The sequence below is a fragment of the Vanacampus margaritifer genome, chromosome 7, assembly GCF_051991255.1.
Source record: "Vanacampus margaritifer isolate UIUO_Vmar chromosome 7, RoL_Vmar_1.0, whole genome shotgun sequence".
Lineage (NCBI taxonomy): Eukaryota > Metazoa > Chordata > Actinopteri > Syngnathiformes > Syngnathidae > Vanacampus > Vanacampus margaritifer.
Window position 1 is genome coordinate 13,303,241 of NC_135438.1, and position 15,332 is coordinate 13,318,572.

A 15,332-nucleotide genomic window follows, 5' to 3' on the forward strand; every position below is an offset into this window, starting at 1 on the left:
TCCCTTTTGGAGACAACCCGCCAGTTCAGCCTTCTTTTCCATTTTTTTTTCACTTCCAACTCTAGAGCCGCCACTCCTCCAACACAAGCTTTTTCCCGTTTCGCTCATTAATGTCACCAAACTCTCATTAATGTCACCAAACATCCATTCTCACAACACTTATCATCCACTACCCCCTTCTTTTTTCTTTTTTTTTTACATTTACTTCTTGTCCATCTCCTAATTCACTTTCGCTCACCATCAATTGTCTTCTTTCTCTTTCCTTGCTTCTCTCACATCCTTCCTAGACTTTCAATGCACTACCCATTGCCATCATTCTAGCCTTAGCCATCATCTTATCTACTTTTCTACAGTTTTCTCTGACTTTTCTTCCTCTTGGAGACAACCTATCTGTCCTTTCTACTTCTTTTTCCAACAACTTTCTTTTCTTCACACATGCTTGTTCCACCTCTTTCATCAATGACACCAAACAAGCGGCGGTTGACAATGACCATCCACCCTCACAAGTTTTCATCCAGTTATTCAACAATTTTTTTCTCTCCTTCTCTCTCTTTTTCAGGCACCCCCGCCCACACACACACACACACATACTACACGCGCATTTTTTACCTGTTCACTCAACATCATGTTCTGACCATGGTTTGGAAGAACACACAGGTCAAACCATTCAGTTTCGCGGTCAAATTCTCCCTCCATTTCTATATTATTTATTTATTTACTTACTTCCTTATTTAGTTATTTGTTATTATTATTTATTATTTTATTTTTGTTACTTCATTGACGTCTTTTTGTGGTACCACAGTTTCACATAGGTCTTCTCTTTCCTTATTCAAAGACACTTGCTATTTCCCAAACAAAAGTGTCCGAGCCTTAATTTCTCAGAAGTGGTCGAACTATTCCTCTTATTTCAAGAGTGCTTGACTAGGACCAAACAAAAGCACTCGAACCGTAATTTATCAAAACCACTCGAACTTCTTATTCTCTTCTTTCTTTTGCGCTTATTTCTTTGTAACGTTACCCCATATACAAGGACTTTTCTAGGATTCTAAAATAGAATGAAACCACCTTGTATATTTATGTCTTAGTAAAACCAAATACAAGGATTTCTTATTTCTAGGATTTCATAATGGAACGAAACTACCTTGTGTTTTAGATTTACTAATATCTGTTCACTCAGATCTCATATACAATTTAGTCACAAATTAAATTACATGAAAACAGGTCTCGGAGTATAGTCAACAGACAGAAAATCAACTAGGAGGATAAGTGTCCTCTTACCTTTTAATTAATTTGGCGCCAGATGTTCTGTCTGCTGACCAACATCTCAGCCCGGAATCATCCTCATAACATTAAATGTCGAAAATATTAACAGATAACATGTGATCTTTAAATTAGGCGGGCACATTTTTTGGGATAAAAAAGTTTTTTTAATTATGCGATTAATAATGATTAATAGTAGTAGTAGTAGTACTGTATTGTACAGCTCAAACATTTTGGATGGTCAATTCTTACATGTTTAACTCTGTGTACTGTATTTACATGGGTAGGAAGAGTAAGGTCGAGATGCGTGGTGAAATCCGACTTTCATTGTGTGAATTATCTCACCTTGTAATGTAGAACATCTCTGAACGCCTACGACATAGTAGCGTGTTTTCTCATTGGAGGAGAAAAGCCGGCAAGCGAACGTCTCAATGTCGCGTCCATTGGACGACGCCTGTATGCCTATTTTGAATGTGAGCCTATACCGACACACTTTAGGGTGGGCGGTGTTATCAAGTGATAATCTGTGTTGTTAAAACAGCTCCATTAGTACTAGCACAAGAAGAACATGTATTACATTAATACAATAAATTAATTCATTAAAATGTAAATAAAAACTATCACAATGTTCTCTCCTGGCTCTTAATAAAACTCGCAAACCCACCACCACCCATCTAATACTATCAAACGCCCTGACATTTACAACGAGCGCTTCCACTGTAGTTCACGCGTGTAGCAAACGTTAGCTAGTTGTTTGCCAAATGCTGGCAAGTGGCAAGTCACATTTGTAAACATTACGAGGAATTAAATGCGGATTTGGTTGGTTTAGCAAAAAACTAAGTAATTGACATGAACAGTCGACTGCAGGAAATCCGCGAACGACAAAAACTTAGGCGGCAGCTTTTAGCTCAACAGGCAAGTATTTTAAGATAAGGCACCATTGTTGTTAGAACAGTAGCTAATACAGTGAACGGAGTTGTTAAGTCATTTGCAGTGTTTTAATAGTACATTCCATTACGTGGGAAAATTGGAATGCATTTCTCAGCATTACGCGTGATTATAACGCGTAGTGTGCACAGCAGAGCAACGTGCAAACTAGGATGTGTTTAGATGTAAATTCAATTGGATACATAAATGGACACATTTACTCTTGTGTTTTAATACACACACGTGATGAACAGACATGGATGTTCATGAAGAAATGATTACAATTGTTGAACAGAATCACTCAATTTTACTTTGTCTACAGTTGGGAGCTGAGAGTGCTGATAGCATTGGGGCTGTGCTTCACAGTAAAGAGGAACTAAAAGAGATAGAAGAGACCAGAGAAACATGCAGGTAAGAAGTTGCAAATCCACATGGGTGCGACATGTCTGGAATTTCCCTCAAGATTAATCATAATAAGCATCGGCATCGCTTGATATCATGTTAGTTTGGTCAGTAAAAACTACCAGTGGCAACACAACGTTTATCAAGATAATTGCTGGTTATGAATGTCAACATTCAGTATGCTTTCAGTTGTACTTGATTTTCTCATCTGAATGTTTTCTTGAATCACATGCAGTGATTATACTAAAACGCAACACAGGTTTTACAGCCAGAAGTGGACATGGAAGGCTCTTTATTTGTATTTTTGTTGTTGTAAAACGTTATCATGTAGCCATGTCATCATTGCAAATGCTACTCTCAATTGCCTTACCTGGATAAATAAAGGTAAAAAAAATAATAATACTCTTTGTAGTCCAGTACTTCCTGGCCTGATTAAATTATTGTGGCCTTTTATGCTATAAACATGAATTGTGATACTGTTTTGATCACTTATTACAGTTTTGTGTGCAGTACTTCTGATGAAAAGTTAAAAATAAATAATAATAATAATAGCGATATCAATAAATAACAAAACAATTGTAACATGTTTATTTTCAGCATTTCATCTCTTCTGTTCTTCTTCTTCGTTAGGGGTAAAGCCAGAGGCAGCCCAAAATTTGTCATGGACTGCTGTATTGAAATTTAACATGCATGAAAAAGCATGGGTCTGCCATTTTGCACTGAGGTTTTTGTTAATGTTGCTGTTCTGTGTTGCAGGGCGTCATTGGATGATTCCGCCGCTCCATCCAAGAGGAAGACTGAAGGTGATGACACTGAGGAAGATGTGGAGGATCAAAAATTGAGTATAAGCGGCACTTGTATATTACCATTAAAAGTAATTATCGTCCTGTTAAGCTAATGTACAGCATTGCAACAAGCAAATAAGAAACACTTATGTAGGACAAATTTTTGCTCATGTACAGCACTTTGTATAGTACTGTGGTGTAAATATCACTTGGGCATATACAATTATGGCATGGCTCAGTGGTAGAGTGGTCGTCTCGAGATGCTGCACCATCAGCAGATGAAAGTCAGTGTGAAGTGCTTTAATGAGTGCCTGAAAAAAGTGCTATACAAGTGAAAGACCATTCAACATAATTTCCCTATGAATTGTTCCAATACGGGTGATTATGAATACCAACAAATCCTTCTGTTGCTGTGTCAGGATGAAATGGAGGTGCTGCCGCCTGTGGAAAACAACCCATACGAAGAAGTCTACAAGGACTCAAGTACTTTCCTTAAGGTTGGAAAAATACTTTATTGTGCATAAAATACATCAGCTGTACTTAAATTATACTTGTGTTGAATGTGTTGCCACTCTTGTTGCTAATTAACTCTTTGACTGCCAGACGTTTTCAAAAACGGGTTGTCGCCAGTGCCAGCCGATTTAAGCATTTTGACTGATCTTTCAAGGTCCACAGAAAATGTTGTGTTTGGACTATGGAAACACACATACTACCAAATGAAAGATTGAACTCTCATCTTTCATCAGAAAAAAAGTTTGTTTCTACCTTATTCCGTTCTTCAGTAATCAACAATAGAAAATGGTTAGTTTCACCGAAATGCTCTGTTTTGAAACAAAAAGCGGAGAAAAAGAGCTTTTTGTGAAACGATGTTATTTCATGCACTCTAGTGAATTGTACACTTCTTTTTGTCCATGAATGATGCCACAAACACCTAAATAGTGCTTTACTTCTGTAAAACGCTATCACCAACAATGAAAAAGTGTTTTTTGGTTGCAAAATACGTTTATTTCCATTCAACAGTGTAACAATTTGACAGAACAATTTCGCAAACTATTTACAAATGTGTGCAACTGTGGTATTATTTACAATTATGTGGATGTTTCAAATACAATTTTTCTTTTTGTAACGCTCCCATGCGTGCAAGGAGACGCAGCAGGATTTGCACAACAGATTAGTTTCACTTGCGATGGCTCCTTTCACATGCAGACGTTACACTTTCTTGACGGCCCTTTTTTCCGGGGAATAGCAAGTAGCAGACTGTACCCACTCCTCCGATGAATATGCATTGGACTCGGGGCACTCTTCATCGTCCGATTGAACGTCCGCCTGAGCGTGCTCGGTTGTGTTCCGCGTTTTCCGGTGTTAGCATCGCTAGCCGGTGAACCTTTATGACGTCGTCATAGCCGCCGCGTCAACGCCGGAGTCACCGTCATCATCATCGATGATGATCATTGTCGTCATCAATGTGCTCTTTAGCGTTGGTCGATGCTTTTCGTCTTTGAAAAAAACTGCTCGAGCGTGTGCTGCTTGCAACCGGTCGCCATGTTCTCTTCCCTTCCCCAGCCATTGTCCCCTCTAGCTCCGCCTCACGTCTTCTACTGACACCTACCCAATCTTGTCAAAAGAGAGTCATTGCTGCCATCTAGGGGCCAAAAATAGTCATTAGGCTAACTAGATCTGCTTGAAACTTTCACCACAGCTGGCCAAGGCTTTCCTCCAACCGTTTCCCCAAAAAAAAATTTTTAAAATTGGATGACGTCTTTCAACGTCATTGGCGGCCCTCCGTAGGTTTTTACTTGACGTCTTTTAACGTCCATGGCAGTCAAAGAGTTAAGGGCATCCTACTGCATATTTATATACTACTATTTCTACATCCCTTTAACTATAACCACAGAATGTATTGTTCAAGATACTAATATCATCCTGACAGTGTTGTTAAGGGTAGAATATTTGGCACAGCCCTTGTGTTCTATCTTATTGGACACAATCATGTGTACGTAATGTTACCATGGTTTTTACTCCATTCATTGACTTACAGGGTACGCAGAGTTTGAACCCTCACAATGATTACTGTCAGCACTTTGTCGACACAGGCCACAGGCCACAGAACTTCATTCGAGATGTCGGTGAGTGTATTTCGCTTGGTTGAGTGTTGGCGAATCAACAAGCCTCAAATCTGTCTTTTTGTGTTGTGTGTGTGTGCGTGCGGGGATCAGGCTTGGCTGATCGATTCGAGGAGTACCCCAAACAGCGAGAGCTGATCCGATTGAAGGACGAACTCATCTCCACTACCAACACCCCTCCCATGTATGCTAAGCAACCATATTCAACTACATTTTCATATTATTTTTTAAACTTTTTAAATATAATTTATGTATATATATATATCAAATAGATCAGCTTAGGGAGCATCTGAGGATGAATCTACACTTCAGATCTAAGTGGTCAATTCAGATTTAGTGTCCATAGCCGCTCAAGCGGTTGTCCTCACCGTTCACACTCAAGCTGGCGATGACGACCTATTACTTAGTTGCTCGCTCTGTTTTTATTGCTTAATTGAAGAAGTCTCACAGTACACAAAAGCCAAGGACATGTAGTAGTGTTTAATGCAGAAAAGTCGTCTAGTTGAGATGAGTCCTTTTGCTAAACGTCTTGATCGCTGTTTTTCGTATCAGGCAGTGTTACGCCCCGTATCCGGTAAAATAATGTGTCACAGCTGTCACTGGTCATTCATGAGCAGCAAAGCTAGCAAGAGTAGCATCGGTAGCCGAACGCTAATGGCTTGATGCGAACCTAACCCTAATCATTGCTATTCATATCAGAACGCGGAAAAGAAGGAAAGTGAGGCGTTACAAGGAGATCGAGTGTGACCTACTGTACAACGATCAAACATTTTTCTTTGGCCAACAGTCCCATAGCAAATAGTTTGCTGCTCAAATGGGATGGGTACAAAAATAAAAATAAATAAGCGTGATGTCCCGTTCATTCATCTTTCTGGCGCTGTTAAAGTCTCAGGACAGAGAGGTTACTGGCTATAAATAGTCAACGTGTGTGTGTTAACTTATAGTTGTTACCCGTTTCTTTCTCTTTCCTGAATGGCATTAAATCCGTAGCAGGTGCCGTTCCAGGTCTTCGAACTTTTTTGCGTAAAACCACAGCTCTGGGACATCACGTCAGTTTGAACTAGGAGTGCACCGATCACAATTTTCTGGCAGATCACCGATCTACGATCTTTTAAAAAGTCTGACCTGCCAATCCCGATTTTTCCGCTCTTGATTTTTTTTCATAACAAGCAGCATACACCTTCAGAGTTCCAATCTTATTTTATTGGAAAACATTGAACAATATCTGTGAAATAATACAAACGGCTTGTTTTAACTGCAAATTAAGTAGTTCTCTGAAATAAAAAGGAAAAGCTTATTAGTCATCAGGACAGTGGCTGACTTTTTCAGACCTCTGAGGAGGGAGATGAGATCGGTGGAAAAGATTGGTTTATATTTAAGGGATCGGCCGATCACTGATCACTCAAAACTAAGGAAATCAGGGCCGATAAATCGGCCGGCAGATCGATCGGTGCACCCCTAGCTTGAACAAAAGCCAGCAACGCAACGTGATGGCTGAAACCAAATGAATCAAACAATTGAAATAAGTCAGTAGTAAAAACAAATGCACACAAAGCCAAATATTTGTTTCCATGGCTGTAGTACGTCATATACGGTTTGGCTGCTGAGCTCGCCCGCTCGGAAGGTTTTTCGGCGCAATCAAAAATCTTGAGCAACTAAGACACTTAAAACACTCAATGTTCAAACCTTCACATATATATATATTTAAAAAAAAAGAGAAAAAGGTTCACTACTACATAAAAAAATGCATGCAAAATTGTCCTTTAAAAAAATCTGCAAAAAGTGAACAGCATTATAGCGAGGGAACGCTGTATCTGATCTGTGCATTCATTCTGCATTTGTAGTGCTTTTCAGATTCAGTATCTTTTTTTTAGATAATATCTGATTCCAATCTGAGGGCATTGTCACCTGAACTATGCTGCATTGCAACTCCACCCTGACAGATGAATTCCAAGAGTGTGTTTTGCGTTTTTTTGGTGACGCACCACAGAAGGACAAAGAGGAGAAGTGTCAAAATAACTGTAGTACTCCAACGGAACTTCCTGCTAAACAAGAATGTATTGTCAGTGTAATATGAACAGTACTATTAATTATTACCATAGGCCAATTCATTTTTACAGAAAATATTACACTGATAGGAGTCTTCAAATGGTGTCAGTTTTGACCTTTTTTTTTGCTTTAAAATATTTTACATTTAAAGGTACAGTGAGTAAAAGTTCACCATAGATCTCGCCAAATAATAGAATAAAGCCGAAGCACAAACACTCTGATGACTCTGAGAGATCATACTTCGCAAGCCTACCACCAATTAATTGTTAGCACCTCAGCGGGTGACTGCATCTTGGCAGCCGGAGAGCACACTGGAGTTAGCCGGAGCAGCTAAAAGAACGGATAGTGGGAGTCGACCCATTGGGTCCGACATGCTGCAAGCACCACCAGGGCTAACTATGTTCGCGAAGTTGTCCTTTGGGCACCTGTAGTAGGAAGATAGTGGCAAAACATGTCAGCCTTTTGTAAGGTAATATAATTACCGATTACTAGGCCTACGATTACATTTAAAAAATCTAATAAAACACGTTGATGTGATAGTACATATTTTTTTGCATGATATTGAAATCAAAAGTGGGTTTTTAAAATACAGTAATTTCTGGACTACAAGCCGCTACTTTTTTCACTTTCATTCGACCCTGCGGCTAATACAAAGGTGCGGCTTATCCATCAGATCACAAGGGAACTCACTATAAAGGAAGCGGAAGAGCGTCAGGCAGAGCAAAACAAACCAAGTGAGCATAAATACAGTAGGAGAGACAGAACGAGAGCGAGACAATTTGCGCCCTCATTATGGAATAAAAAGTAGCGGTAACCCGGTGCGGTAAAATTAAAACACATGCGGCTTACAGTCGGGTATGGCTTATATGTGAAACAAACTTGAGTATTCCAATAATTTAGCTAGCGCGGCTTATTTTCAGGTGCGCCTTATAGTCCAGAAATTATTGTAAATTAATTATTAGTTCACCACTATACGATGTGAAATAGTACACACTAAAGTCTAGGTCCGTAATTAGCGGATGTGGACCGCGGACCACCTCTTTATGGACCGCGGACCACCTCTTTGTGGACCGGGGGTCGTTTTGGAGGTATGCCACGATGACTGACTGACGCAAGGTTAAGGCCAGTCAAGGTGTCACTACGGCTGCTATTGGCTAGGACGCCACAGAGTGGAGATTCCTCTGCATTTTATAACCAATTCAGGAATTAATTTTCCGTTTCCGGAACAAGAAACAAAGGGGGGAGTGTTGGCTCATCGCCATGGCAATTATTTAATCCCAATTTGTTACTGTTGGCCGTAACTCGCCAAAACACAACAGCAGCGTGATTAGCGAACACAATTTTTTGTTTTTTTATCCTCGTCACACACACAATCACACACAAACATGGTCCCCCGGGCGGGAAGTGGGTACGCGTTGCCTGTGCATACACAGTTGCCTTCACGGAAACTATCCGGGTGGAGGGAAAAAAAAAAGATGAGTACGCCATCAAACGGACCAATCACGAGACAAGTTGCGACCCGCCATCTACGGCGTACAATAATTCTAGACGTGTGCGCTGCACGCGTTAGGGCTACTCGATTATGGAAAAAATAATAATCGTGATTATTCCCCCCCCAAAAAAATGTTGGTGTACAAAACAAGAACATTTTTAAGCATTTAAAAATATTAAGACCAATTCAACAAAAATAGAAACACTATAATTATGTAAGTTCCTTATAAACCAAACAGAATTTACAATAATTATATAAATTTCTGGACTATAAGCCGCTACTTTTTTCACTTGCATTCGACCCTGTGGCTAATACAAAGGTGCTGCTTATCCACCAGATCACAAGGGGGCGTACTATAAGGGAAGCGCAAGAGCGTCAGGCAGAGCAAACCAAACCAAGTGAGCACAAATACAGTAGGAGAGACAGAACAAGAGCGAGACAATTTGCGCCCTCATTATGGAATAGAAAGTAGCGGTAACCCGGTGCGGTAACATTAAAGCACATGCGGCTTACAGTCGGGTATGGCTTATATGTGAAACAAACTTGAGTATTCCAATAATTTAGCTAGCGCGGCTTATTTTCAGGTGAGCCTTATAGTCCAGAAATTATTGTAAATTAATTATTAGTTCACCACTATACGATGTGAAATAGTACACACTATGCCTTTAAGAATGTTTAAATGTTAAAGTACTTGAAATGTTCTCTGGAGAGTTAATAAAGTCTTTAGAACTACATTAACATAGGTTTAGTCAAGCAGAATCACAAAAAGTGTGCTTGACCGCAATGCGTACCTTGACGTAGAAGTGTGTGTGCTGTTGCCAGGTACCTGCAGGCCGACATGGAGCACTTTGACCTGCAGGATTTAAAAAGCCAGTTTGACGTCATCCTACTTGAGCCTCCTTTAGAGGAATATTTCAGAGAGTCGGGCATCAGTCACACAGAGCGCTTCTGGACCTGGGATGATGTAAGTTTGCATGCCAACTTGATATCCTTTTTGCAAAATTGTGAGAATGTGTAAATGAAAGCAGATGCGCTGGGACGGTGGTTCTGTGCAAATTATGCAGTTTGTATGCTTTTCCCAGATGCTGTCTTTATCCAGCAGCGGGCAACATGCAGTCATATGGGCCCAGTATTTCCCAAAATTTTATCCAGATTAAACTGATCTACATTTCCTAATCCCACTTTTTCTCTCCTGGTATTTCAAAATTTTGCGGGATTGAATCGAATAAATCCTGATCCTCTCGGATTGAGATTTTCAAATCCATGATCATAGGATCGCTCCACCACCCAAGATCAGAGACAAGTCAGAAGTTTGTTCTGTAGACCTCAAGGCTTTGATAGGCCAATATTTCAAATGCAAATATATAAAATAGCCATTCAAAGTATTTGCTGTTGCTTGGAGTCAACGTACGCTTAAATTCTGTTTAAACAAGACCGTGCCAGAAGAGTCATTTTGATCATGCCAACCAAAACATCTCAAGATGGACACAGCATCAAATTCTCCTTGCCAAGTGACAAATAAAACTTAAAATTCTTCAGCAAGAGCTCAAGAAGTAGAAAATACAATTACTGGAAAAGCAAATGTGGAACTGATTGTAGTGTGAAACTTTTAAGTTTTTGTTGCTACAATTTTTGGTTGGGTTTAGCACTTTTTTCATTATTTGGATTTTGGGGGGGGATATTTATGGGATTTCACTTCACAAAAAAATTGTATATAATGAAGTTTAATATATTCAAAATATATCTTTACACTATTAATTCCGGGAAATGCAAGTGATGCTTATTTATTGATGAGTATATGTGAAACTTATACATGGAATCACAGTGTCATTCTACCAGAGGTGGGATTAATTTCTTGTTTTTCCAAGATCAAATTGATCCAGATTTTGGTCTGGTGTTTTGAAATAGCTAACGCAAGCTCAAATCTGCATTAAAGGCGGGATTGGATTTCCAAATCTGAATTTGAATTTTTAAATTAATTTTCATAATTAAATATGGTTTGAAATACTCAATTTTGGATCAGATCTGGGTTTAATCCAATCCATATTTGAAATACTGAACATTCATCTGTCCAGTACTGTGTTATGTTACCCCATCTGCACATTTTTGAACACTTACGTGGCAGTGGGGTGGCTTTGTAGTTCTGAGGTTTGGGGTTCAAATCTTGGCACCGGCCTTCCTGGTGGTCCATTCTCAATCACATTCCTAATTGGAGCAAGTGTTACAAAAAAAATGGATTATTCATGTTTCCTGTTCTGTGGTTTATAGATCATGAAGCTAGAGATTGAAGAGATCTCTGCCCTTCGGTCCTTCGTCTTCCTCTGGTGCGGCTCGGGTGAAGGCCTGGACATGGGAAGAATGGTAACTCCACCTCTTACTCAGTCATCTAAGCCAGGTGTGGCCAATTATTTTGATTTGCGAGAATGCCAGCCACAACAGGTTCTAAAATTTGGGGGACCGGCCTAGGTATATTTGAATAGAGTATTTAGGGCCAGATATACTAAAGTCTAGGTCCATATTTAGCGGATGCCGATTTGTTTTGCATTGTTAAAGAACTATTCACAAATAGTATAGCTGCAGGGTACACACAAACACACACCAAATGTTTTATTTTTTGATGTTTTAAAACAGGTCTTATCAATTGTGGTGAATTACTTGTGTGATATGTCACGCAGACACTCAACACAACCACCTGCTCCTCTATTGGTATGTACAACGGTACGAGCTACAGGTAGTTTCCTAATTGGCCGTCATTCCTTTCACATCACAGCCACCGAGTCTGCGCCTCTGCTGTTCTAAGTGTTGACCAAACACTTAAGTTCAACAAGTTCAACATTGATGATTGTCAGCACGACTGTTCGCTAGTTAAATTGGGTCGGTTAGGGACATCTGAAAATCGGGCCTTTGCTGACTTTTCATGTGTTGCTGTATTTGGACTTTAGTTGACTGACTCAGGAGGTCAAACTCATCCTTCAGAAAACTGACTCATCCGTGCTGCAGCGAGCAATAGCTTTTTCATGCTTGCCTTTGAGCATCTTACAGTACGTGTTCAGATCATTTTGTATTAAATCATGAATCTTGACCTTGGCCAATCACGTTCACCCTCAACACAATGTTTCCAGTGTTTAAGGAAATGGGGCTTCAGGCGCTCCGAAGACATCTGCTGGATCAAGACCAACAAGAATAACCCAGGCAAGACAAAGGCGCTGGACCCAAAAGCAGTATTTCAGAGGACCAAGGTACAGCACATTAATATGACAGTTTCCATTTTATTTTGAAGATTGACACGTCCAATTACAAAAAAAAAAAATTATTTTGCATTACTCTCTCTCTTAAATGTTCCAGATCATCAAGACAAATTTACTGTAATAACTCAGAGGCAACCCAAGTTAATGCAAAATGCAGTTTTAAAACGATGCTTTGAATTATGAAGTGGAAAAAGAATCCAACTGGCCCCAGGTTAGGGATGGGCGAGTACCAATACCAGCCTTATTAGCCGCGTTTCCGCCGCAGGACGTTCGGGTATGGGGAGGAGGGTAGGTACTTTCACAGGAACCGTCTCAGCCGGCCCGTTTGTGGCTGTGTTTCGACGAACCCATTTCGCGATCTCACGAGTTTCGATCGACACGTAAACGCCGTGCGATGGTTTCTCCCGTGACGTCACCCAAGCACCGCGCGCCAAAAATCACAACAAGGAGGAAAGAAAAAACTTTGGCGAGACGGCGTCTAGATGAAGAATTTGAAAAGGCTAACAGTAGAGTAGAACAAAAATAGGCAAAGGATTATTTATAAAAGAATTGTTTTGGTGGAAGAGACTTAAGCCGAGAATGTATCATCGTCGCGCATGATGGTCAGATAATTTTTTGATACTAAATCATTTTTAGCCCATCAGCACGAAAACCCGATCGGGAGTTTATCGGGTCGGCGGAGTACCTACCCACGAGTAGGACATCCACTCGTCCCCTTAAGTTCCTGTAAATGTGGCCCGGTTGGGAAGGCTCCTGCAGTGGAGACACACACATACGGGGCTGGCCTTGCAAATTTACCCCGAAGTTCCTGCGGCGGAAACGCAACTATTGGGCTGTCTTATGATCAGCAACTAGAAATTAGGGCAATAGAAAATTGCCATTAATTTATTTTCTTTCTTTTTTTTTAGGAAAAATACTACAATGGAATATATAGGTCTTTCTTTAAAATTATCTATCACTTTTTGGGGGAATGTTATATAGTAGTGGTATTGGTATTTGATATTGGTGACGACTCAAGAGTTGAGTATCGGTCTGGAAAATATTTGGTATTGAACATCCCTGTAACCTCAAGCGCATGCGGCTTATTCTGTGGTATGACCTTTAACAGGCAGTCCATTCTTGAAAATAATCCAATATGACTGAGATAAAAGAATTATGTGGGCCAAAATGACGCCACAGCAATGCAAAAATCCCAATCACAGGTTTTTGAAAATGTGTTATTACTGCCAAGGGTGGCACAACCAGTAGCGACTGTAGGTTCATTGGCAATTACTTGTCGTGTAGGGCCAGGTAGGTTTTTTTCATCCTACCCTTGTCTGATTAAAATAAATAAAACATTGTTATATCTTAGTGAGACATTAAAATTAGTTGAGTGACCTAACCGAAACATTTAAGTGAGATAAATATAAATATGTGAAAAAGTAACAAACCAAGAAATGAAGCAAATACTTTTTCCGGGTACCGCATATAAAGTGCTACTTTAAAAGTAGACCAATTAATGTGTAACGTGGCTTATTTGCAGGAACACTGCCTGATGGGAATCAAAGGAACAGTGCGGCGAAGCAGAGATGGTGAATTCATCCATGCTAATGTGGACATCGACTTGATCATCACGGAGGAGCCCGAGATGGGAAACGTAGAGAAGCCCGTCGAGATCTTTCACATCATCGAGCACTTCTGTTTGGGCCGTAGGAGGTTGCACCTTTTCGGACGAGACTCGACCATCAGGCCTGGTGTGGCAAACGTTTCTATGCACGTCTCTGTCATTTCTCTTCTTGTTCTGCTCGGTTGGTAAACATCAAACTGTTTGATGTCTCCCCCTACAGGCTGGCTGACAGTGGGTCCCACTCTCACCAACAGCAACTTCAACCCAGAGAGCTATGCCGCACATTTCGCTTTGCCCGATTCCTACCTCTCCGGCTGCACCGAGGAAATAGAACGAATGCGACCCAAATCACCACCTTCGAAGATGAAGTTCGACCGTGGCGGCGGAGCACCCAGAGGGGGGCGAAGTGGTCCGAACGCAGGGCGAGGTGGAGAGAGAGGTCGGGAAAGAAACAGACCAAGCTTCCGCGGAGACAGAGGCGGCTTCCGGGGCCGGGGAGGCCCACACAGGGGCTTTCCCCCACGCTAGCGTAATAATGCTAACCCGACTGATGCTAGTTCGAGGTTTCCTTTGACTTGACAAGTTGCTACTGATATGGCCTCCTGATTTCCACCCAACTGGCCACATTTGGACTACCAGTACAAGCTGCATGTCTGGCTTCTTGACTGTCAACTCCACACAAGTGTTTGGCCTCCAGCAATGTTGTTTCATTGAAATTTTAGAATCATTCACCCTGAAATGTCATCTGTATACACTGTTTATCCAACACTGTTGTGCCAACTGTTCATGCTCAACATATCCGTAGCCTAATAGCATAATTGCCCGTCATTTCTTTTAATGTTTAGGTTAAAAAAAAAAAGACAAGAATAAGAGTCCGGTTACCTCAATTCAATAATTGTGGACCTTGACGACGGAGTATATACACTTTTTGTTTTCTGGAAACACATTAGTATAAATGTTTTTTTGTTTGTTTTTTAAACAGATGACAGCGGTTCAGATAATACTGTAGATCGATGGATCATGTCCAAATAAACTTTTTTTGTTTTGTTTTTACAATTCAATATTTTATATTCTTTGGTAATTTGATGAAACAGATATGATGCATCTGGTACAGTATGCCAGTGTTGAAATGTTTCGTTAAATGAAGCGGTCATAACTCATGGTGAATGTTTTACGATTACATTACCAAATTATTTACACGTCTCAAAGCTTTTGGTTTTGCATTTTTCCATTTCAAGTTAATGGTTTACTTACTGAGAAAAAAAGTCACAACTTGATGACAGTGTTTAGTGTTAACTTGATATAAAATACTTTAATACAATTGTTTTATAATTGATGTGAATCATGTTATAGAGGCAGATCTTTTCCTCCGCGTGTTTGTTTTCTTTCGGGTAGTGAGAATGTTGGTTATCTATAATATTATATATATATATAATACAG

At 40.2% G+C, this 15,332-nt stretch overlaps 1 protein-coding gene across 2 annotated transcripts; it reads left to right on the forward strand.

The window, feature by feature from the left end:
- The first annotated feature begins 1,967 nt into the window (after positions 1 to 1,967).
- LOC144055243 (N(6)-adenosine-methyltransferase non-catalytic subunit METTL14-like) lies at positions 1,968 to 14,953 on the forward strand. 2 transcript variants are annotated; one of them, XM_077571063.1, is made up of 11 exons: positions 1,968 to 2,175; positions 2,510 to 2,598; positions 3,346 to 3,420; positions 3,787 to 3,871; positions 5,413 to 5,500; positions 5,591 to 5,681; positions 9,861 to 10,002; positions 11,307 to 11,399; positions 12,161 to 12,277; positions 13,809 to 14,019; positions 14,113 to 14,953. In XM_077571063.1, exons 1-11 carry the CDS (start codon positions 2,110 to 2,112, stop codon positions 14,418 to 14,420), a joined length of 1,365 nt encoding a protein of 454 aa, XP_077427189.1. In that variant the 5' UTR covers positions 1,968 to 2,109; the 3' UTR covers positions 14,421 to 14,953. The 2 variants fall into 2 exon arrangements, with proteins under 2 accessions (XP_077427189.1, XP_077427188.1); XM_077571062.1 differs by having other exon boundaries at positions 2,117 to 2,175; positions 3,346 to 3,392; positions 3,794 to 3,871.
- The last annotated feature ends 379 nt before the right edge of the window (positions 14,954 to 15,332 follow it).